The 25626-nt window shown below is 39.0% G+C and overlaps 1 protein-coding gene across 10 annotated transcripts in view; it reads right to left on the reverse strand.

Moving 5' to 3' along the window:
- The window catches only part of LOC118797668 (NACHT, LRR and PYD domains-containing protein 12-like), a 31603-nt gene extending 6283 nt beyond the window's left edge, over positions 1-25320 (reverse strand). For 3 of the 10 annotated variants that reach the window (XR_005005961.1, XM_036556936.1, XM_036556940.1), the window contains exons 1-7: positions 9225-9339; positions 7285-7503; positions 6949-6987; positions 3087-4920; positions 2725-2932; positions 2459-2491; positions 2047-2126 (exon numbers count right to left, since the gene is read on the reverse strand). Coding sequence is in view for 8 of the 10 variants with exons in the window: in XM_036556936.1 (XP_036412829.1) it covers positions 2047-2126; positions 2459-2491; positions 2725-2932; positions 3087-4920; positions 6949-6987; positions 7285-7429 (2339 nt within the window). In the remaining 2 variants the exon portion in view is untranslated. Of the gene's footprint in view, positions 1-2046; positions 2127-2458; positions 2492-2724; positions 2933-3086; positions 4921-6948; positions 6988-7284; positions 7504-9224; positions 9340-11026; positions 12074-12233; positions 12281-14918; positions 15093-15201; positions 15373-15532; positions 15701-17552; positions 17727-18265; positions 18521-20134; positions 22056-22174; positions 22223-22383; positions 22616-24291; positions 24323-24995 lie in introns of those variants that run through there. The other 7 variants (XR_005005960.1, XM_036556935.1, XM_036556939.1 and 4 more) reach the window with 7 other exon arrangements.
- Between the last annotated feature and the right edge of the window lie 306 nt (positions 25321-25626).

The following is a 25626-nucleotide window of genomic DNA, read 5'->3' on the forward strand; positions in this document are numbered from 1 at the left end:
AAGCAGGTAGAGTCTGCCCTGGCCTTTGGTCTTCTCCGCATTGATCAAGAGGTTGTTCCTCAGACACCAGTCCACAAAGTCCTGGGTCAGTTCTCTGTACTTTCTGTTGTCCTCATCTGTAATGAGTCCGATGATTGCTGAGTTATCAGAGAAGTTCTGTAGATGGCAGTTTGGTGAGCTGTACATCAAGTCTTCAGTGCACAGGGCGAAGAGAAACGGTGCCAGGACTGTTCCCTGCGGGGCCCCTGTGCTGCTGAACACCATGTCAGACACACAGTCCCATGCCCTCACATACTATGGTCAGTTGGTGAGGTAGTCAAGAATCCAATTTGATAGGCGGTGATCCAGCCCTGTGTTCTCTAGCTTGTCCCTCAGGAGCCTAGCCTGTATGGTGTTAAAAGCACTGGAGAATTCCAGAAATACTTTCTGAGGTAATCCAAACACATTCAGTGATGTTGAGGTCTGGACTCTGGGGTGGTCAGTCCATTGTTCTGAGAACACCAGCAGCTTTTTTGTTTGATGTGTGTCATGCATCCCTCTGGCTCGGACACCTCCATGGACTCCTCTGGGAGATCATGTGAATCCTGACCTTCACCCCACTCCAGTCACCTTTCAGCCTCTCCTGAATACTAATCAGTTTCAACTGTTTGTTGTTATTTGCCTAGTTAGAGTTAGTATAAAGCCTGGGCTTTTAGTTTAGTTCTTGTGAGGTATTGCATCTTTCAAGAGCTACTGAGTGTTTACTTTGGTAATTACTATTTCTGGATCTGACTACTTTTCTGTGTTTTTTGGACTTTGCCCCTTTTGCCTTTGCCCTTTGGACTCTGTTTGCCTGGTGATGTTTGTTTGTTTTGTACATTGTCTTTTTTGGATTTGACTTATGCTTGTTGTTTGACTATGATTTTGGATCATGATTCAACAAGTAAAGCTTTTTTCTCTTTGTTCATCCGTAAACATCTGAAACATTCTGGCACATTACAATGTGTCTGTTTCCTTTTCTCAGTGAGGGCTTCTTGACAGCTACACAAGCAAGAGTGGAGATTAATTTTCTCCTCTCTCTCAAAGATGAAAGCTTTAAGTGCTGTGTATCTGATGGTGATTGTTTTAGTGGCCTATAGGTCTTCCAGGTAAGTTGTTAGGAGTCACATTTTCTCTGTAGCCTTTAATCAAAGTTTTGGAACACGTGTTTTTGCCACTTATGTTCCTTTGACTTTCTCCTTTCTACCTAATTTAGGTAGTGTCTTGTGTGAAAGTTAGTGTTTCCATAAAAGGAGAATGTCAGTGACTCCTTTGGGAGCAGCTTTTGTTCAGAGGACACACATGGTACTGGTTGAGTTCAAGATTGAAATGATAGAAGAGTTGTCACAATAGACACACACAAATTAACACACAAAGTGCACAAATTAAACACTGAAACATATGATATTATGCTGAGTGCTAAATGCTATTGTGTAGTTTTTTGTTTTTCAGTTTTTTTCTGACACTGAAATATGGTAACTTGTACCGAATGATCATTTTGACAGGAAATTAAATAAGTGGTCTCAGACTTCTGCATAGTAGTGTTGCAATATGTTACTGAAAATGGTAACGTACAATGTTAGATATTGTTTGTTTTTTTATTATAAAATGTATGCTTTATTCAATAAATAACAATTCTTAACAGTCATCTATTTAGAAAGATTTTTGGATTAGCCGTAAAGTAACAACTTTTAATGGAAAACATGAGCATTATAATTTATCAGAGCATATATCTTCTAGCTCATATTCTGGCAGCATTTTTTTCCACTTAACTCACTCCTTGGTTACAGTATTTATATGTATATACACATTTTCTGATTGGAAAAAGACAATTAGCTTTAAGAAATGATGCGTTTTCAGTTTCTTAAGTTTACAAATGCCTATGCAAAGACCCAACTTTGCCCCCATGACATTTTACCTAAATAGTAATTTGATTGTCCTGCATGGCAAAGCATCTCTGAGCAACTGTACCACTAAGTTCTTAAGGAAAAACTTTAAAAAAAATGTCTTTATCAACTTCATACTTACGTAAAAGAGTGTGGCTGACCATGTTGGCCCAACAGAGTAGTGTGTATGAGTTCTACCCAGAATTCTTGCTCCGCCATACACTAAAGAAAGTCAAAAATGCATTTCATAGCCATTCCTTATGTTTTTTCATGCTTTCTAATCCATTATATAATTTACAGTTGAGCTATAAATTTGATAGAAAAAAGCAGACAGAAAAACATACTGCAAAGCACATCTACATAGTTTTTTCATTGTCTGGCTTATATGGAAAATGAACCCATAATTTTGCCACTCCCAGTATCTTACTCCACCAGTTGAATCACAGGAACATCTCATGTATACAATTTCTCCTAATTAGGTAAGTCCAGTTTTTGGTACCAAATCACAAAAATGCCGAAACACAAAACTGCTTGTACAAAAACACAATCCTTACCTGCTTCTGCCTCAAGTTTGTAGAATATATCAACTAAAAGGAAATAACATAAAAGTATGCTTCTAATCACAGATTAAGGACGGTTGTTCTAATTACACCACTGTAAAAGTTCATTTGAAGTACAGATTTCGTGAATAGAAACTGTAAAGATCTAACAATGGTTCTCCCAATGTATTATGTACTTTATTGGTCCTAAAAGGGAAATTTGTCATTTTGGTGCCTAACTATGCACAATTTGGAACAACAATCCCAACAGTATGACTTACCCACAGTGGTAGGTCACTGGAGTCTCTGGAAATGCACCTCTCAATGTGAGTAAAATGAAGTTCTTTAAGTTTGAAGACTGGAGCCTTTATAGCTTCAATAAGACGTTTACAATCCACAATCATACCATGACTGAATTCCAGCTTTTCCAGGTGTGAATTTGTTGAGAAGAGGGCAGAAACCACAGCTATGGCTTGCCAGGGCCTTATACTGATAAACATGAACACAGTTCATATATATATGAACTATATGTCATTTAATACATGCTTAACAACTGTATAATAGAGTGTAGAAAGGCTAGTTTATAGCTTAGCATGCAGTTTTACTGTAAATGCACTTAAAGGATCAAAGTAATAGTTCTCACCAAGCTTTTCTGCAGTTTCTCACAACTGATACAAGCTTCCATTGACCGTGAGATGATGAGCACATTCTCAAAACATCCAGGTCATCCAGCACAGTTCCTGATACCTGGACCAGGTGGGCCAGCACTGAGCACTGTGCAATGGAGAGTCGTCCTTCAGCACTGCCACATGATGACATGAACATTCGCATCTCCTTTTCAAAAGAGTAATCTTTCAGTTCAGCCAGGCAGCGGAGCAAATTTATGCTCTGATCATGATTGAGCTGTTTCTTCTTAGTCTTAAGTAAACGTTTGATATATATTATGGCCTGCTGGATGCTGTCCTGGTCCTGTTTATTATCCCCTATGAGCTGAGCCAGCAGCATCTGACCACAGTTAAATGCCAGGCCAAGAAGAAAGGGGAGGAAATGTTTCAGGTGTCTATCAGAGCTTTTGTTCAGCTGTAGTTTAACATTGACCAAAGAATTGTCCACGGCAACCTGCAGCAGCTCCCACAGTGTTCCCTGATGCTGTTTTCTTGCCCAGGTTTCTTGGTCTTCATATTCAGAACTTTCACTGTCTGATGTTGCTTCCTGTTTTGGAAACCATGGTATTCCTGGTTTTAGCACAGTTATGCTATAACTGCTATATGAACGTAGAACAGAAAGTGCAGCAAGATAGGCCTGAATGCTTGAATGCAGAAATCTGTATGTCTTGGAAGGTGAAGAATTTGGGCTGACCTCTAAGATGTGAGCAAGCAGTTCTGATTGCATTGCTTCATCTCCAGATTCAATGCCATGCTCTCGAAAATCGTCCTCTGTCAGCACAGAGTTGTCCCTTGGATGTTTGAAGGCCATCTCTCCTAGTGCATTAAAAAGCTCCACGTCTGCTTCTGACAGCCTGCCTGTTTTTAACGTCTGGTTTCTTTGCATCAGATAGCAGGTCAGTACTTCAGTCAGAGTTTTAGGGAGGTCATCACTTTTACAATCATCATACACTCTCTCCAGAGCCGTGGCTGTGATCCAACAGAAGACCGGTAGATGGCACATGGTGTGCAGGGTCCATGTGGCTCTGATGTGCGAGATGATTCTATTGGCTTTATCACATCCACAGATTTTCTTTTTGAAGTACTCTTCTATCTGTGCATCACTGAATCCCTGAAGATCTGTCACAAGGTCAGTAGGCCTGCATTGAAGCTGGTTGGCTTCTGCTGGTCGGGAGGTTATCCAAATGAGCGCTGAGGTAGCCAGTTCACCCTTTATGAGGTCAGATATCAGTGTATCCACTGATGTAACTGTCTCTTCCTCAGTGTTGGAGTCAACCTCACTCCTGGATTTCAGATCAAGATCAAGTTTGCTTTCATTCAGGCCATCAAAGATGAATACAACTTTGCACTGCTCATACACCTTCGGATCCAGGACCTTTAGCTCAGGATGGAAGTGACATAAAAGCGAATGAAGACTGTGCTCATCATCTGTAAGCAAGTTTAACTCTGAGAATGGAAGCACAAACATGAAATCCACGTCCTGGTTGGCTGTTCCCATGGCCCAGTCCAGAACAAACTTTTGCACGCACACTGTTTTTCCAGTGCCAGCAATTCCTGTTGTGAGTACAACCTTTTGATCTGGCAACTCTTTGAAGAGATCATTGCAGCTGATTGCCTTGTCTTTGTCAATTCTCCATATTTCATTTTCTGTAAATAGTCCATTACTCTGTTCTTCTGAGATGTAGAGATTTGGATGAATCCACTCAAGGAGAGTCATGTTGCTCCTTTTTGCAATCGCTTCCAAGATGGTTTCAAGCTTCTGTCTCAAGTTCTCCTTGAATTCGGCCTGCACCAGTTGCAAACGTTCTGGATCTGTCATTGATAAAAATTAATTGAACCAAATTTGAAAAACTAAGCACCATTTCTTTCCTTTGTTAGAACATTTTTATCATTTCTTCCTTTCCTTTGAATCTTTTGATTCGGTCAGATACAGCAAAACACCTGGTCAAAATACACATTTTGTTGATTTTCAGTGAAAAACGTTCACTGCCACTTCTGCATGAAACTTAAATATGATACATTTATTCAGATTTTAATGTACAATTGCTATCTATTTGCTGACTTTAACATATTGAAAACAACAACAAAATTTATAATGTGCAAAAGTTTGGGCACCATTTCAGTCAGTCCTTAAGACTCCCTTTGGCTGGAATTGCAGCCACAAAATGTTTCTTGTAGTCATTTAACTTTCTTTCTTTTCTTGATTTAAGATTTTTCCTATTTTTTCCTGCAGAACAGTTGAAACATATTCAAAGGCTGTCTTGCATGCACAACATGTTTGAGACCTTCAATGAAAATTGAATTCCACTGATGCTGGGGATGGCGAAGGCCATTTCAGAACTGTAATCTTTTGTTAACCAAAGTAATTCAAGGTTTTGTTGGAATGTTCAACCTCTTTTGATCTTCAGTTTCATATCCAGCTGTGGGACATTAGCTTCTAGGATTGGTTGATATTTAATAGAATCCTTTCATCCTTCTATCCGCACCACATATCCTGTATCACTGGCACCACACAAATCCAAAGCATAATAGCTCCACCCCCATGCTCAACAGTGGGCAAGGTGTTCTTTTCATCAAATGCTGCTACTTTTATATTTATACTTTATGCAATCGTTATAGCTGTGAGCTAGCCTGAGATTGAACTGCCATTTTCCTGGTATTCTGTTTGTTGTGCAGAGTTCCAAGCAAAGCTGAGTCATGGACCAGAACCTTGAGTCAACTAAGTTTCTCCTGAGACCCATGTGACAATACCTTTACAGCCAAAGAGTTCCATTTTTGTTTCATCAGTCCACAGCACTTGATTCTAAAAACTAGATTCTATCTAATTTATCTAGATATTTCTTTGCAACAATTTTAACAAGCTCTTAAAGCAATAACACTAGTGCAGCAACAGAAAGGTGTTGAAATGTTTGCACACTCCACAGCAAATAAATAATAACTGTGCATTTAAAATCTGTTCCATGCAGAGGCAATGTGAACTTTTTATCACTTCAAAAAATCGAAAAAATGGGTAATTTCACCAGAGCTGCCCAAACTTTCACATACAACTGTACTGTATCACATACTACATATATTACACATGACCACTTCCACACACATGGCTGTCAGCTTTATAATAATATAATGAAAATCTAATCTCTAAATGCCTTTTGTAATAATTCCTTCCATTATTTATTTTGTTTATTATTGTTGTTTATTATTTCGTTCTTTCTTTGTTATTATTTAGTTATTATTCTAATTATTATTTAGTTATCATTTAATTATAAAACGTTCACACCGCTGAACAGTAATATCCCCACAATGTTGGAGTCACTCCTACAGTGTTTCATCTGTAGATGTTAATTCCACACTGTATGCACTCCTTCATTGATTCAATGTACATCTATAAAATCTACATGTGGAAGGATCCCACTGCACATAAGCTGCTGGGATTTGTTTTTGCATAAATCATTTTTTTGCTTAAAATTAGAGATAAAAGTGATTATTGTGTATGACTGTTGATGCATGCTGTAGATTAGTAATCTTCCCTCAGGCCCAGGATTTAAACAAGGACAACGAAGCCCAGTCTGCCCTCTTGTGGTTATTATGTTTAGTTCACAAATGCTGATCATCTTTAATTCGTAAAGTAACAAGGAGTGTGAATGGACAGATTCTGTGGCCACATATTTCATAATTTGTATTTCCACCCATTACAAGTTTCTAAACAGCAGAAAAGGGAACACATTAATTACAGAACCTGCTAAAAAAACAAGCTCTGTGAAATATAAACGAGTAAATTAACTTAACAAGAAGCAAACAAACACCTTCACTCACTATACGTGTGTTTCATTATTCACTCACCAGAGGTTGGACTTGTGGGAGAACTTGTTTCTCTCTCACCTGGAAGAAAAAAAGAAACGCTAGTTTTTATTCAAATTTTTTTTTCCCATTTTCTCCCCAATTTAGACACCTCCAATCCCACCCACTAGTTAGGACTCCGCCAAACACACAATACCACCAGCGCTAGGAGGGTGAAGGCAAACACAGGCTTCCTCCACGTCCTGTGAAACTCTACTGCATCTTTTCGAAGTGCCACTAGATGGCTGTAGCATCACAGTTTTCATTTTTAAATCAAACTAAAGAAATATTTTTCACAAAACTAAAGGAATGGAAAAGTCATAAGATCAGGACACATACCACATATATATACATTTATGTTATTGCTGACTGGTCCCTCGATGTGACAGTCTATGACTTGGGGTGAAATAACAGAAGAACCGTTGGAGGCTGTAATGGCGGACGCGTGAGGGACGTCTGCAGGATATTTTGGTGGATCTGCCATGTTAACCTGGGTCAAAGAGTTGAACTCTGCACTGACAGTCTGGGCAATTCAACACAGAGGCTTAATTCCACCACCTAAGACAGACAAACATGGGGCAGATTTCAGTTCAGTTCTGACCAACGATGTTACTGTAAGTACAGGCACTGCATTTCTAAAAAAAAGTTGCAGAACTTTCGCATGTGAATGAGCAGTGCATTTGTGCACTTAACGTGTGAAATGTATGTGGCTTTTCTGTAAGGGTGCAGAGTCTTTTACATTAGCTTGGACAGACTATTTTTAAATGGAACATCATTTTGAAATTGCTTTAAAAGTCTAACCCAAAACACGTTAGTTATTGGTGTCATAGTAAGAACATGCAAAAATACTGAATATATTTGCTTTGATTCTCTTTGAATCCAGGGACAATCTCCTCACACTGTGTGTTTTGTTTCAGCAAATGTGTTTGTTTAATTGTCATTTAACATTTGTTCAGTGTAGCTTCAGTTGAATACATGAAATATTTTACTAATTGTTTAATATCTTTTTATTTATTTGAAGACTAAAATCACAATAAAACTGGTATTTTAAGGTGACAATGTTTTTTAATAAGTTGCAGCCACGACTCACTATATTAAGGCCATAAATTACTATATTTAGATTAAAAGTTAATATATTAAAGTCTCACGTTAATATATTGAGGCCATAAATTAATATAATGAGGCCACAAGTTAAGTTTCTTGTGGCCACGAGTTAACATATTATGGCCACAATATAATATACTGAGGCCACAAATTACTTATATTGAGGCCACAAGTTAATATGTTGAGATGTTGAGCCAAGTTTCTTGTGGCCATGTGGCCGTAATATATGAATTTGTTGCCATGCCTTATTATAAAACCATGTCACCATAGGGGCTCATATATTTTGACCCAAAATATGCTTCTTAAATTACATTAACTTATTACATTCAACAACTCCTATATCTGTCTCCTGCTTTTCTTCACTACATGTTTCCTTAAGGGTGTTAATGTTTGGTGCCTGCCAGCAGAGGGCGCTCTACTTTGTAAGAAGGTGGAAAACGAGCATGAACATGATTGGCTGCTCCATTTTCGCGCCTTTTTTCCATCTGCCCTCCCACCAATCAAACCAAACTAGCTAAACCTTCTCTTTCTGTGTAGAGCTCTAACTTAACTGTCTGTAAGAGATCAATAATACATGTGTTATATATTGGCATATTAGGTATTCATACCATAAATGTCCCCTTTTTTTTGTGTAGGCAGATGACTAAGTTTTGTTTCCCCAGTAAGTTATTTAGGTTTGTTTTGTACATTGTTTACATATTTAGCTCATGCCTGAGGAGCAGCTAAAGTTTATGATGATACATTTCAAAACTATATTTATGTTTATTCTGGCCATACAAAACCAAAATGATTTAAAAGGCAAATATATGAAGCCTATAGAAAAGACAATACCAACACTAAACTCGAATTTTAGTTGAGATTGAATATCTAGACCTGCCTTGTTTGACACAAGATTTTTTTTTAACAATTATAACTCCCTGTTATAGGTATATTTCACCAAATGAGTACTGCCTATGACAGATAGATTAAACAGACCTACAGCCTTCTGGAGAAATATTTGGTAAATATAAAATAAATTATTTTAATGCATTCACTATAGACTACACAAATGCCACTTATCAAATCAACTCATAGTTGGTGAACACCTAGAAGAAGAGCCTGAAAAAAACTAATTATTTAAAGCAAAACTCTTTTACAGTGTTTGATAGTATCTCTGTTCTCCCAGCAAAACCCACCTTTTCTTGTTTTCATCCAGGGAACATTCTTCTCTTCATCTCCTCTTTGTGTTGAACTTTTTCTTCTTCTTAGGCTTTATGGCAGTTTGAATGTCAGTTGGCGTATTGCTGCCACCTGTGGTGTGGAGTTATGGAGAAATGTTTTGCAACATGTTAGACTAAACCAGTGAGATGAAATCTAAAACATGGGTAGGAATTTAGGAGTTAAATCAGTGTCACCAGAAACTGAACCTGAACTTGTGGAGCTGAACCTGAATTGGCAGACCATGGCAGAAGAGCACATCACCGGAACATTTCCAATTTTCATCAGATACCAGTATTTATAGTAATTTACTTTACTTGCACACAAATTTATTTGAATGATAACATGACCGTCGGGCTATTTATACCAAAAGTGATTGTAACGCAGATACTATCAGGCTGGCCTGCTAACCGGCGCTTTGCCTCGCGTACGTCTTAAGAAAGAAATCAAGCCTCAGCTTTGATCTGTATGAACAACCAATAAAACAAGAAATACTAGTATCTGATGTGAGTTTATATAAAGAAAAGGAAGAATCCAGTGAGAAGCAAGTGATTTTTTACTCACAAGATACACACAGAAACAGAATTTATGCTGTAAAGGCTAAACAACAACATATCTGGTCCATATTTTATATTATCTGTAACTGGACTATATATTTGACCTCATCAAAGTAGGCTAACTAGGTAAAGCAGAGAGTTATTATGCGAACAAACCAATAATATTCACTATAAAACTCCCAACATACCTTGTGTTACCTAAAACTTCCTAATCTAATTTACTTTAATACTGCACAGATAATGTATAAAGCACAAAATAATTTACTTCCTAACTGTATTCGGAAGATGTTTAAAATTAGAGAGACTCATATGAGTTTAGAAGAACTGGTATGTTTAAGAAAAAGAAGCACATGTAAGGACAAATATAAAAAAAAAACAGAAGTATAGTTGTCAATGTGTAAATGGGTGGAATAGCTATGACAAGACATTAAGAATGTGTGGTTCACTGTGCAAATAAAAAAAAAAACAAGGTAGTAAATAAATACAGGACTGAGATATAATCATTATTGTATATTAAATGTTTGGAATGTCTTGTTTTTGCTTCTGTTTTTGTTTTTTCACTTTGCTCTGCTTTAAGCTTTAGCTCAGCTATAGCCGATTTTCTTGCATCTCCAGCAGGAAACTTTTCCACAAAAGTAGAACAGTTTCTTGTAAAATGTCTCGCAGCGTTTGATTTTTTTTGAGGCTCAAGTCGCTTCTCATTTTCCAGCTTCGTTTGAATTTTCCCGTTCCATCTTAAATGGTGCCTGCTGACAAGCTAGCGAATGAGAAACTGACTTCAGCTTCATGACTTTTTTGAGTTTGTCAGTTTCTTTTTGCAGATTAAACATATCAGGAAACCAGCTGGAGTGATTATAAAGGCAAATAAGTCTATTAGTCTCCAAATTATTGATTATTGAATTCTCTTTGCTGATTCGTTAGCTACTAGCTAGGTGCGTTGCTATGGTGACAGCAGTCTGAGCGCCAATCTTCACGGCGAAAAGGTGTATTAGCAGTTCTACATTAACTCCAGTGTTTAAGATCATTTATTGTTAAACTGTGTTGAACGATCAGCAGAGCTTTATTTTACTGTAAAGAAGGATTATTTTATTTTTACCTAGAAATCTTATTCAGCTGTGGAGCCGCAACTGGACAGTAAAAGAGCTGCCTGTTGCCGACCCCTAGCCTAACCCTAACCCTGGCCTTCTGTCAAATACATATTTTTTTGTTTCCTATTAATTTAATTTAAGACTTTATTTATTTATTTCTTTGTGTTTGTATTTATTTTGGAAAATTATAAACAAGGACTAAAATAAAAAAAATAAAATACTACTACTGCACTAGATGAAGTTGCACTGTTTGAGCCATAAAGTTTGCAAACAACCAGCTCTAATCAACTATCCACACAAGCATGTTTGTTAGTAAGGTATATGCCAACATGGGCACAGTTATCATTTTTCCTCATTCAAATTTTGTTGTTTACCCAGTATTGATAAATTAAATTGTGGGTTGAGTGTATTGTTACACCGCTATCAACCCCTAATATAGTGTCCAATGTCCCAGCAATATCATATTCCTGATTTTCAGAGTTTGTTCATTTAGGCTAGCCTTGGCTTACGCACTGTCTCAAAAATGAGTTGTCCATAATAAGCCCAGTCCACCTCTCAGTCCATAATACCGGCTGGTAAAGTTCCTAAAGTGTTCAAACAGCTGAGCTTTCGTATGGCGAACAGAATCAGGTGACTGTGTGGCAATGGCAACAGATGGTATTCCATTTATTTCGTCTGGGCGTGTGAGCTCGAACGTAGCATACATGGGCTTACTGAATTTGGTGTGAAACGTGTAGAGATGACTTTTACCCTCAGATGAAATGCTGTAGAAGGACAGAGTTCCTGCTGGGCAGTCCAAAAGTAATCCGATCCTCTGAGTACTGGGCGTGTCCACAGTGACCACACTAATAGATGTGAAGTAGTCCTTGTCATTGTGCATGGCAAAATACGGGTACTGAAACTGGAACTGGTGAACGACTAGTGTTAAACGTCTACCCAAAAATACCTTGTCGCTTACTCCCACGCTGACCACACCTGTCCACTTCAGCTCCCAGTAAAATCGACCCCCTATTAGCTGTTCCCTAGACTGCACAGTTGCCCATTTTTCTGGTTCCTTTTTCTCCTCATCGTCACTGTCATAGCAAAGAAACTCTGAAAACACTGGAAGTCTAATGACCCCTTTCCCTTCTGGAGAACATGTGAGATCACTCGGTGTGTAATCCATGTGCAGCTCTTGGTAGTCTAGGGGGAAACACATACACAATCATTTGCTTGTATTATCTACAAAAAAAGTAAGTAAATTAAATGCAACTCAACTGTATGCAAGATAAGAAGTCAGATTTGTGGACAGGGATTAAGCCTAGTCTAAATCCCTCACTGGGAAACTGACCAAAACACTTACATTTCCAAAGACCAGGTGTTATCCGTGAGCGACCTCCATGCTCCAATCTACAAAATAAAGCAGAAATAAGTCAGTGACTATGTTGACCTTTATCTTGAGTGACAAAAGTTACGGTAGCTGAGCATGAATGAAACTATGACTCAGTAGAGAAAGTGAATGACCACATGCATTTAATATAATGCATATACACTGACCAGGCATAACATTATGACCACCTCCTTGTTTCTACACTCATTGTCCATTTTATCAGCTCCACTTACTATATAGGTGCACTTTGTAGTTCTACAGTTACAGACTGTAGTCCATCTGTTTCTCTGCATACTTTGTTAGCCCCCTTTTTTGGAATGATCCACCACCCAAATAGTACCTGCTCTGTGAGGGTCCATGGGGGTCCTGACCACTGAAGAACAGGGTAAAAGGGGCCTAACAAAGTATGCAGAGAAACAGATGGACTACAGTCTGTAATTGTAGAACTACAAAGTGCACCTATATAGTAAGTGGAGCTGATAAAATGTATAATGAGCATAGAAACAAGGAGGTGGTCATAATGTTATGTCTATTCGGTGTATTTCACTATATTGGATTATAATTAAAATTTCCCATGATTTTAAAATATGCTACACAGAATATATAAAAATGTGTTTGTCACACCAGTAGACTTGTGTGGTTGATGTCATTGGCTATCTTGTAGTGTTAGCTAGTACACTTATCTTGTTAGCTAACTACCTACCAGGTTGTTAGCTTACTTCTGCCATGGTGACTATGTAATGTCCAGTGAAATGTGTACTCTCTCTTTAGGATGCACTCAAGTAACATGGGCAGGAGTGTAGCTTTAGAGAGAGAAGGTTGCTCCTGTAACATGAAAGACCACTGTACCATGCTCTCCTTACTTTTATTTGTGTGAGCAACTCCATTACAGGGCTTTAGTATTGGTTCTTGATTCATATATGAATGAACAAATGAAGATTTAAGACTTGGCTTGTGGTCAACTAGTAAAATAAACTGACTGGTTGGAATACCACCAACGTGTGTGCGAGTCATTAGTTGGCATTTACTGTGTGCTTTGTGTTTTATCTGCTTGGTTCTCATCACTGAAGCCCTCCGCTATACAGGTTCTAGTTAAGGTTAGAAGCTGAATGGACGTCAAGCATTATAAGTGATCCTCTTCTCTGTAGCCAAGCTTTTGTGCATCTTTGGTACCGGTTTTTCCATAACTCTTATTATCACTTTTAGTAAACATACAACTCTTTATTTCATACACTATTTGGGCAAAAGTATTGGGACACCCTTCCTAATTATTGAGTTCAGGTGTTTTAGCCACACCCACTGCTAACAGGTTGATAAAATTAAGCATATAGCCTTGCAGTCTCGACAGACAAACAATGGCAGTAGAATGACTCAAACTGAAGAGCTCAGTGACTTTACACATGGAACTGTCATAGGTTGCCACCTCTGCCACAAGTCAATTTGTGAAATTTCTGTCCTGCTAGATCTGCCCCTGTAAGTGCTATTATTGTGAAATGGAAGCATCTAGGAGCAACAAGACCTTCGCCATGAAAAGGTAAACCAAGCAAAATCATAGTTTAAAGTAAAGAGTTCCAAGTTGCCTCTGGAAGAAACATCAGCAAAACGACTGCACCTTGGGAGCTTCATGAAATGGATTTCCATGGTTGATCAGCTACACACAAGCCTAAGATCGAAATGCACAATGCCAAGCATCGGATTAAGTGGTGTAGAGCATGTCACCACTGGATCAGTGGAAATGTATTCTGTAGAATGACGAATCACGCTTCTCTATCTATCAGTCTGATGGACGAGTCTGGGTTTGGCGAATGCCAGGAGAACGTTACCTGACTGACTGCACTGTGCCAGCTGTAAAGTTTGGTGGAGGAGGGATGATGATATGGGGCTGTTTTTCAGGGGTTGGTCTAGAACCCTTAGTTCTAGTGAAAGGGAATATTAATGCTTCATGACATTTTGGACAACTATAAGCTTACAACTCTGTGGGAACAGTTTGGGTAAGAACCATTTCTGTTCCAGCATGACTGAGCCCCAGTGCATAAAGCAGCTCCATAAAGGCCTGACTGGGTGAGTTTGGTGTGGAAGAACTTGACTGGCCCTCACAGAGCCCTGACCTCAACCCCATCCAACATCTTTGGGATGAGCTAGAGCAGAAATTGCAAGCCAGGCCCTCTTGTCCATCATCAGTGACTGACCTCATAAATGCTCTTCTGACTGAATGGGCAAAAATTCCCACAGACTCTCTCCAACATCTTGTAGAAAGCTTCCCAGAAGAGTGGAAGCTGTTAGAGCTGCAAAGGGGACCAACTCCATATTAATGCGTATGGATTTAGAATGGGATTAATAAAAGCTACTGCGTACAGTGCAATATGTTTGTCCACGTAGTGTATTTCATATTAACTAAGAACTAATAGATTAGGATTTTGCTAACCAAAGAAAATAAAACTAGAGCCCTTAAATGGCTGCAGTGGTCTACATGAGTATGTGGCTTGTCTGGGAGTTCTAGAAGACCGGAATGAAAACCTCTATGCTTGTGACAACTAAAGACTTCATTATGCTCTTTTTGTGCTTTAGGTTCATTTAAAAGCACAAAATGTTAATTTATCAACTGACAAGTTGTCTGATGCCTAGAATCATGCCATGTAATTAAAACTATAAGAATACCTTAACATATTCAGTTTGCCACGTGGATCCCTCAGTCTAGCAGAGAGCAGCTTCTCTCCAGACTGTCCTGGGTGATTGTAGCTCAGATCCAACTCTCTCAGGTGGGAGGGGTTCGATTTCAGAGCAGAAGCCAGTGAAGAACAGCCTTCCTTTGTGATCATGCAACCAGATAATCTGTTCAGATGAAAAAAATATGAAATAAGTATGTTAAAACTGTCTTATTTGTGCAGAAGTTATTAACCCAGCAAGAAACACTACTTCATCAGTGAACACATTTTCTAACCCCAGGTTCTGGAGGATACAGTTTGGATGTTTCAGTCCAGTAGAGAGAAGTTTAACTCCTGAATCTTGCAGGTCATTGTCTCCCAGGTTCAGCTCTTTCAACACAGAGTAAGAGCTTAATGCCACAGTCAGATAAAAGCATGTTTTCTTCGAGAGTTTACAGTCTCTCAGCCTGAGAGAGAAGAGAACAAAATGTAAAAAAAATAATAATAAAAATAAAATAAAAAACAGTGGAAGTGGAAAACATACCTTTGATGTTTTTATGAAAAGCATCACAATGAAATATATGCTAAAATACATGCATTAACAATATAGTTTCTAATATAACATACCCCAGGATCTGTAGTTGACAATGTGGACTCAACAGTCCACTGCAAAGATGTTTTACTCCCACATCTCCAATGTCACTTTGGTCCAGAATCAGCTCTCTCAAGAATGAGTGTCTGAGAACTGAGGCCAAATCAGTGCAGCAATTTGCAGTAATTCTAACAGCTGAAAGTCTTTGAAACATAAGAAAAAACATTAAATAAAAAACTAAATGGTCAGTTATCTATTGAGGTAATTATGTTGCAAAACTTAGAATTTGCAGGGGAATCCCGGCTTGTTCGAAGCTCATTGCACGTTGTTTCGTTCAGATTGCTTTGTCCTAGTGAGAGTTATTACAGAATATTCAGGGCATCTTTTGAGTGAATCTCCCTGTATGAGATGAATACAAGTTTATTTGTACAATCATTTTTACCTCTATAGCCACAAATTCAAGCTTGCAACCTCTTAAACATGACAGCACAACTTCAAATTTGCCAACCTTGACTTTTGCAACATTTCTTCCAGTAGACTTGTTGCACTTGTAACTGCTCCACTGACAGATAAGAACTGGGACAGGGTGAGGCAGGAGTGAGGCGTTATTGATGAATAATCAGAGGAGCTTATTTTAGCATAAAATGTGATTATGGCACATCAAACAAACATTCCGACCATACGTTTATTTTATCCAACCCGAGTTCCCATGGGCCAGCTTACACGAGCAGAACTATCTCAGTCTATGTTCCCAACTAGCTGGGGGCTGCTTTGCCTTGTAATAAAGCTAAAATTTCAGTATCTGAATACTGCTGCACCTGAAGAACATACACAAACATATTTAATGTGCATATAAAAAATTGTACTACATCCAAAAACTGGGCAGATAAGGGATTTGAGTGTTGTCATTCACATTAGCATTAAGTAATTTAACCACCACAGATGTGGTTGTAAGAATTTAACTTTAGCTTTGCTGCTTTGGGGAATCAGTAGGTTCCCACCACAAACTAAAAAGATAACTACCTATATATGGACTGCTACACCTGTTAAACCCATATGACTTTTTGGTCAGATCAATATAACTACTGCATTACAGCAAGCATATGTAAATTTATTTAGCCAGCTACCTTTCTACTGTTAAAGCTGAGCTGCAGCAGTGGTCACCAACTGTTCCATTCTAAATCTAATCTTGTTAACACACCTGATCCTACCTTTCAATGTAACTACAAAACTGAGCACTGCAAAAATTATCCGCACCACCTGTGGGTTGGCGATCAGCCTGCAGGAAGAATGATCCTGAGGAACAGAGTTGGTGATCACTCAGCTACAGTTATCTAGTAGTCTTTGCTAGCTAGCTACCCTTCAGAATTTCTACGACAAGTGAAACTGTAATGTGTCTGGGCAAGCTTGGCGCCGCTAGTAAGCTAAGTTAGCTACATAACTTCATTACAATTCAAGCTTTCACCAAGTAACTTTTGATCATATTTTGATATTGATTACTTAACGCCATTTGTCATGCTTGCTCTATAAGCAAAACATGGATAAATGCATTATGGATAAAATAAACATACAGTCAGAGCCGTTTGGTGGGACAGCATTGACGGAGGCAGATCAGAGCTCAGTGTACAGGTTTTTTTTCATGATAAAATAAGCTCCTCTGATTGGTCACAAATAACGTTTCACTCCCACCTGCTGAGCCCCAGTTCTGATCCCTCAGTGAAGCAGTTACAAGTGCACAAATCAGTTTTGCAACAAGTCTACCAAGAGAAGAGTTGCAGAAGTCAAGGCAGGCAGATTTGAAGTTCTTCTGTCATGTTTAGGAGGTTGCAAGCTTAAAGGTATGGTTACATAGCCAAAAATGAATTTGAGCACAAATAAATATACTTGTATTTATCTCAGTATATTTTCTGCAAGTGAACATTTTAACATGCAAGCTCTCACATCAATAATACAAGTACAAATTTTAATTTGCCAGTTTTCACATTAAAAATACAAGTACAGATTTTATTCTACATTTTGCAAAATAATTAACTCCACATACTAAACAAAGATTACCTTAATATCTGAATATCACAGTTGGGGCTCAGGAGACCCTGAAGGACAAGTTTTACTCCATCAGGGGTCAGGTTATTGTAGCCAAGATCCAGCTCTCTCAGTTGACACTCCGATGACCAGAAGGCTGAACGCAAAATTTCAGCACAGTCATCTTTAAGACTGCAACCAGAAACCCTGAAATGAAAAGAAAAAAATGTTAACAAAGGTTCACTGTAATACTTCGGGGCCCCGATGATGGCCACCACAGCCAGCAGGAAGGTGGGGCCCAAACTCTGAGCCAGGACAAACCCCTTCAAGGACAGTGGGGAGAGAAGAACATCGAGTGAGTGGGGAATGGCGCGGAGTCCTAAGCCTGGCCTCCTCCTAATTACTGGTGGTTTTCCAACAATTTGCTCTGTTGGGGTGGCCAATTAACTAGATTACACAAAGTGGTGAATCTCAACCAACCCTTGCTCATAAAAGGACTAGACCTTCAGGGTGCTCCTTTTATACCGAAGCATCTTTGCATCACCTATTTAAGATGTTTTTTGGACATTTCACAATGTTCCTAGTCTTAATTTTAATTCTTAATTTAAACTTTTGGTCGTTTCATGGACGCTAAATGACTACTGCGCTTATTTAGTAAACCACAACAGCCCCTTTTTAAACGGAATAATAGAGATCACAATGGTAAATCCGCACCTATGTATCAAAGTTTTAACAGATTTACTCACTTGAGTGTGTGCACATGAGGCCCCATCAAAACAGCTCTCAAAAAATCTGCTCCTCTTTCCCTCAGGTTGATGTGACTGATGTCCAGACTCTCCAGTCTGAAATGTGGACTATTCAGTCCAGCATGGAGCGTTGCGAGATCTCTGTCACCCAAATTATTCTGGGCGAGGTCCAGCTCTCTCAAGTGTGCGTTGGGATTCTGAAGAGCGGAAGCCACGGTCTCACAACATCTCCCTGTTAATCTGCAGCCAGCCATTCTGCAGACAAAGATGGAATTCAGTTCACTTTCTATGATGCTACTTAGATGCAAAGTATCTCATGGACCTGCAACTCTCTCCCTCACATTTAGCAGCCTGAAGATTATCCACAAGGGGGAGCTAATGTGATGTAGATGTGCTTTGCGTTAATGTTGCTATGTGTTCTTGTTTTAATGGATAATTCTGCTCTGGTTAGTAAAGTTATAGAGCAAGATATACAATGTCATAAACAGGATCAAAAAAAAGAGGCCCATTTAAAAATCCATTAGATGAACCAATAACACTGTTAAAATCAGCTCTAAGTGGTACAAATTGTGGTGGACATATGAATATTAAGGATACGGTGAGAATGAACACATTCAGATACCGTTGTTTCAAGTGCATGTATCTACTTAAAATGTACATATATATTTTGACTTTGTTCTTAATAAACCACACAGTGTGTATTCATAAGCATTAACGAAGATATATTAAAACTGATAGGGGCAAATGGTATGCAGTCGCATGCAATCACCTTCACCTTCTTTAGAAACCAGTCTTGAGTTATTTTGGCTGTATGTTTGGGGTCGTCGTTTTATTGAAATGTCCATCTTCTCCTAAGATTCAATTTCTTGGCCGATGAGATTAAATGTTTAATACGCCGATACTCTTTGCAGAGATGCAGCTCCACATTATGATGCTGCCACCTTTGTACTTCACTGTGGGGGTTCTTGGGATCATAGTGCAAACATGCCGATTTCTCTCCAAACAAGAATTATTGGAAAAGAATTTAGTTTATGTTTGTTCGGACCAGAATACACTGTTCAAAGAGGGTTCTGATTTGTCTAAACGCTTGTGTAAAAATGGCTGATGTGCAATTCTGGTGCTTCTTTGTTTAGTAGATGGATTTTGGGTGGGATGATTACAGAGATGATTTCAGAAATGAGCTCATTGCTTATTGTTCTCTGACTACCTGTTGTTCTTGCTGCTTTCAAGTCATCTTGCAACACTTTCTGCATGACTGCTAGCTTCTTACTTGCTTTCCTTAGTCTGAAAACACATGAAATATTGCATGGTGCACCTGTCTGGGAACGATTAGTTGTGGTTCCACTTGCATTTTATCAAACAAATTATATTGTCATGGACATTTAAGGTCTTTGCTATTTGCTTTGCTATTAGTATTTACAATTTGAGTATTGTTTAATGTAGGTGTCCCTGAAAACTTTAGGAAGCTCCTTCACCATGTTTGTTCCTGCTGTGTGAAATCTTCCCAATCAATGACAATTTAAGTGAAATTCACAAGAGAACATTGTTGCAGCATTAATATGCAGAACTAGATATATTTTTTACATAATTTTCACATATTTATATCATCAATATAAAGTCTGAGCACTTTACCTGTCCATTTAGTCTATGCCTACGACTACATACTTTTAGAAAGTCAAAGGACATTGTGTACATAGCTATTAAATGGATATATTCACTGAAAGGCAATACAGTCTGAATATTTGTTTGCTGTCACTTTATAAGATGGCAGTTAATACATAGGACTTGGAGATATAAAAGCAAGAAGAAAATAACTGGTTATCTCAAGAGATCATAGTGTTCTTGGTTAAAAGTATATTGCACACTTACACTGCCTTTTTGCAGTTCCTCACAGCTGGGATCAACCTTCTACGACCCTCTTCAGATGTGTTGTATTTCTTCAGGTCCAGCTCTTCCAGAACCTCCCCTGACATCAGAATAATGTAGGCCAGGGTGGAGCACTGTCCAGCTGTCAGTTTGTGCTCAGCTTGTCTGCCTGAGGTCAAGAACCTTCGGATCTCCTCTGCCATTGAGTGATCATTGAGCTCCAGGAGACAGTGAAGGAGGTTAATGCATCGTTCTGAGGAGGGAGTCTTGCTGTCATCCTCTTCTCTAAGCTTGCTCTTGAGGTACTGGATGGTCTGATGAATGTTCTGCCCACACACTGACAATGACTTAAGCAGCTTCTGGCTAGATTCCAGCGAGAGGCCAAGGAGGAAACGAAGGAACAGATCTAAATGCCCACTCTTACTCTTCAAAGCTTTGTCAATGGCGCATTTCTGCAAGTCATACAAGGTCACTTTTTGCTGAGGAGCCTTCTGTGGAGGGCCAAAACCATCACTTTCACCAAAGTCTTGGTAAAAGGTATAGTCGTCATCATAGTAATCATCATCGTAGAATATTGTGGCACGTTTCTTTTCGTTGGACTGCATTGCATTCACTCCTTTGTCAGCGTATGTGTGAATGACAAAGAAAGCTGCAAGATACTCTTGAAAGCTCAAGTGCACAAAGCTGTACTTCTTCTCCTCTGTAAACATCGGATCCTCCTCTCTGAAGATCTCAGTGAACAATCCTGACCTCAGTGAGGCCTCAGTGACATCAATTTTATACTCTTTCAAATCATCTTCTGAAAACACGATTTTGCTCTTCTGGAGATTGTCGAAGGCCAGTTTTCCAAGTTTAAGAATAAGCTGAACATCTCCATCAGAGAGCTTCCGAGGATCACTTTCCCTTTCCCCAAGATATTTCTTCTTTTTTTCATTTGTTTGGATGAGTAAGAATCGCGTGTACAGCTCAGTGAGAGATGATGGGATTTTTTCATGGCCTTTCTTTAGCATTTGTTCCAGGACTGTAGCTGTGATCCAGCAGAAGACTGGTATATGGCACATGATCTCAAGGGTCCTTGAATTCCTCACATGTGAAATGATCCTACTGGCCAAGCTCTGGTCACTGATCCTCTTCCTGAAGTACTCCTCCTTCTGCAAGTCTGTGAATCCTCGTACTTCCGTCATACGATGGATCAGATCTGGAGAAATCTTGTCTATGGCAGCCGGCCGAGACGTTATCCACACCAAAGCAGAGGGAAGCAGATTCCCATCTATAAGGTTAGTCATCAGCTCATCCAGCGATGCTGCTTTGGAAACAGTAGAAACTCTTTGCCATCCAAAGCGTAATGGAAGCTGACTTTCATCTAGACCATCAAAGATGAATAGAATTTTACAGTCATTGTAATATTTTGTATCCTCAAATTCTTTGAGTTCAGAGTGAAAGTCAAGCAGAAGTTCGTGGAGGCTCTGTTTCTCATCTTTGATTGAGTTCAACTCACGAAAAGGCAGCACCAACAGAAGATCAATGTTTTGATTGGCTTTTCCTTCAGCCCAGTCAAGAATGAACTTCTGGACAGAGACTGTTTTTCCAATGCCAGCAATTCCTTTGGTCAACACAGTTCTGGGCTGTGCAGGTGTGATGCCTTTAGCCTTCTCCTCTTCTGTTTGTTTAAAGGGTTTGAAGATATCATTGCAGCTGATTGGCAGGTCCTGTTCAGGAGGTGTCTTGAACGTTGCGTCAATCTGCCAAACCTCATGTTCCTTATTCAGTCCTTCTCTTTCTCCCTCTGTGATGTAGAGCTCTGTGTAGACCTTATTTAATAAAGTTGGGTTTCCCCTCTTAGCAATTCCCTCAAAGATCGTCTCAAATTTCCTTTTCAAGTTACATTTCAGCACTTCCGTGACCCTCTCTGAAATGCTGCATGCTGAAAATAAATAACCATGTGTCAGAATGTCAAAAGAGTTGGAAATACATCAATCTTTAGTGTTATAGTGGTTTTAGAATTGATACATATCAGCATTGCAATCTAAAGACAGTGCTCACCACTATTAGAGGCTTTTGCTGACGTCTGTTGAGTCTGTTTACCATTTGCTGGTAAGGAAAAAAGTCAGCTGGTTATGAGTAAGTCTGGGTACATTATTTATTTTGATGCATTACTGTTGCAAAATAGCATGGAAGGAAATGAAAAAGCATACAATCTATGCGGTTGGTGGAAGAAGTTAATGAACAATTAAAAATAAGACTTTTTGTACCTGCTGAATGCACAATATTGATGTTTAGAGAACCTCCAATGTGGCAGCCAGTCACCTGGGGCACGGTAGCAATCCCAGCGTTCTGAGCCGTAATGGAGAAGCGGTGAGAGAAACCTTCAGGTGGAGATGTAAAGTATGAAGATTCTGACTGATCCTCCATGATGTAGCCAAAAGAGACAGTCTAAGTTGAAATGGCAGTCTATGAGGCTAATGTAGGACCATGAAATGCACACTGTAAAAGAAACAACAGAATATATCATCAATGTTTTCAAATAATCTATAAAAATGTTACAGACACACTTGTGGACCAAGTCAAGTCAAGTCAAATTTTATTTATATGGCGCTTTTTACAACAGGTGTTGTCCCAAAGCAGTTTTACAGAAAAATTTGGGTCCGAGCACCCATGAGCGTCGCCAATGGTAACAGTGGCAAGGACAAACTCCCTAAAAGCAGGAGGAAGAAGCCTTGAGAGGAATGAAAACAATATAGCAAACAATAACAGCTGAGAATGAGATTTTATCATTAATATAACATACTGAAAAAGGGGAAAAGAAGGAGAGGCAATGTATATGATTACAAAGATGCAGCAGCATCATCAGGAGGGTCAGTTCATGCAGGTGAGGTTTGCACAATGCTGTTCAACAGGAAGCTCCATGATGGTCCACAGGGCTGACGAGCACTGGGCACCTGATCAAGGCAGATGAAGCAACAGCACCAGACCCACAGGATGGGCAGCTGTTCAACTCGACAAAGAGACTCAAAGGCAGTTGGTGCTGCTAATATAGATTGATCACAGTATACAGTCTTAAGTGAGTGAAGCAGAGACTCCGGCAGATCGAGCTATTACAGCCTCACTAAAGGGGGGAGCCAGAAAGTAACAGAGAAATGAGGGCTCCCTGAGATTTCAGTGTCCCTCCACTGCACCTTTTATCTAACTGGAAAAACTAATTACCAAAGGCTCCACTAAACAGGTAAGTTTTTAGACTAGACTTAAAGACTGAGGCTGTGTCTGAGTCCTGAACACTGACTGGAAGATTTGCCATGTGCATTACTAAATATAATTGACTATTTGAATATATTACCATTCAAATTAATTGCTCAAAACAATTCATAGTACATGGCGAACACAAACCTACATGTAGACGGGTACCCTGAGGGTACAGTGCGCAAATGTCATTCTGACATAGCTTTTAGGTCCAATGTAAAAAAAACATGTTTAAATATAATAACAAATCATAGGACTGATGTCAGGCTGGTTTATGTATTTTCAGTTAGTTGCATTAACCATGCATATAATGACACAGTGACTTATAAATCTACTTTTGAACCAAATCTATACAAAAACAGTGCAACATATGTGATGTTTTACCTTATCAATTTAATTTGTTTTTTTTTGTAAATATTTGCTCATTCTGAAATTGATACCCAGAAGACGTTCCAAAAAAACTTGAGATGGGGCAATTTAAGACTAGGAATGTTATTAAAAACATCTTAAACAGGTGATGCAATCATGCTTGAGCACACAGTTCTGCTCATATATTTACATACTTTGGCAGAATTTGTGAAATATTGCCTATTTCTTGGAAAATGTGACTGATCATGCAGAACACTTTTCTTTTATATAGGAACAGTCAGATGAACCCATTTATGACCACATAACTGTGTGCCCTTTTCAAATCTAATGATAACTGAAATCACCCAAATGGCCCTAATCAAAAGTTTACATACCCTTGTATCTTTGAAATGATCCTATACACAGTAGTTGACACACATGTTTAAATGGCATGGTTAAATTGCCAGGAGCACTGCTGTGTCTGATCCACTCGTCCCAGCACAACACACACTAACACACCACCACCACATCAGTGTTACTGTAGTGCTGAGAATGACCCACCACCCAAATAGTACCTGCTCTGTGAGGGTCCATGGGGGTCCTGACCACTGAAGAACAGGGTAAAAGGGGGCCAACAAAGTATGCAGAGAAACAGATGGACTACAGTCTGTAACTGTAGAACTACAAAGTGCACCTATATAGTAAGTGGAGCTGATAAAATGGACAATAAGCACAGAAACAAGGAGGTGGTCATTATGTTATGCCTGAGATATACACATATCCATTTTGCAGCAAAGAAAGACAGAGTTTAGACCTCAACTGCAGAAAAAAAATGTTTCAAAACTTTAAGAAATTCAGGAGAGTATGTTTGTGTATTTTTTATTACTATGTGCTTCCCTTAAAATTAAATTAAAGTGGTTGCATTTAAAATGAAAATGTCATTTTCATTATTATATTATTTATTTATTTTTATATACATATTGTCACTGTCCAAAAAAAAACAAAACAAAACAAAAAAAAAAACACTGTGTGGAAATTTCATGATGAATGGACCAATACAAATGCTCCAAAATCACTTGAAATATAATCTCTGTACATTAACTTACATTAAAAGTTATGAATGTTTTGTCTCTCTGCTGTAAAATGACCATTTTGGAGACACTTGTTTTTCTTTGGGCAGCGACCATTGATCAGAAATAAACAAGTACAGATAAAAAAGCTGTTGGTAAGAATTATCTGGACTACAGCTTGGAAAAAAGCAGATTTGACTCTAATATACCTGATCCAGTCAGTCAAGCACTTCTAAAGTAGGTGATTAGCTGGAGGAGGACTCGAAGGCAGAGCTCCAGGACCAGGACTGGTCACCACTGTCTGAACTGTCCTTAGTCTTCACCAGTTTCGTTTCTCACTTCTCTTCTTCTTCTTATCCGCTGTGTTTTCAGTCTGCACGACATTTTTAAAGCACTCACCCAACAGTGGACCTCAGAATCGTGACTCAACACTCTATTCCGCTGGAATTAAAGACCAAAAACCGGAGATGTTCCTCTGAATCCCTGTATAAACTTAAGTGTTTGGTACAGTGAAAGTGAGTGAGGGAGGGGTGAAGTGAGCGAGTGGGAGCCACGCGCATGCGCGAGGCCCGTGCATATCAGGGTAGGAACGCCCGTAGTAGATCGACTCTTCACCTGAACTTGTGGCTCTGTGGTTCAACCTGAGAGTTTAAGGCTACGTTGACATTGCCTTGTTGCTCAAATCCGATTTTTCTCTCAAATCCGATCTCTCTGACACGATGGTTCACACTTGTTTAGTAAGTGATTCAAATCTGTCATTAATGTGACGAACCGGCGTCCTGAAATGACCCTCATGAGCTCATCCTACTCAGTAACGTCATGTGAATGAATCACGTGCAT

Source organism: Colossoma macropomum, unplaced genomic scaffold (genome assembly GCF_904425465.1).
Source record: "Colossoma macropomum unplaced genomic scaffold, Colossoma_macropomum, whole genome shotgun sequence".
Classification (NCBI taxonomy): Eukaryota; Metazoa; Chordata; class Actinopteri; order Characiformes; family Serrasalmidae; genus Colossoma; species Colossoma macropomum.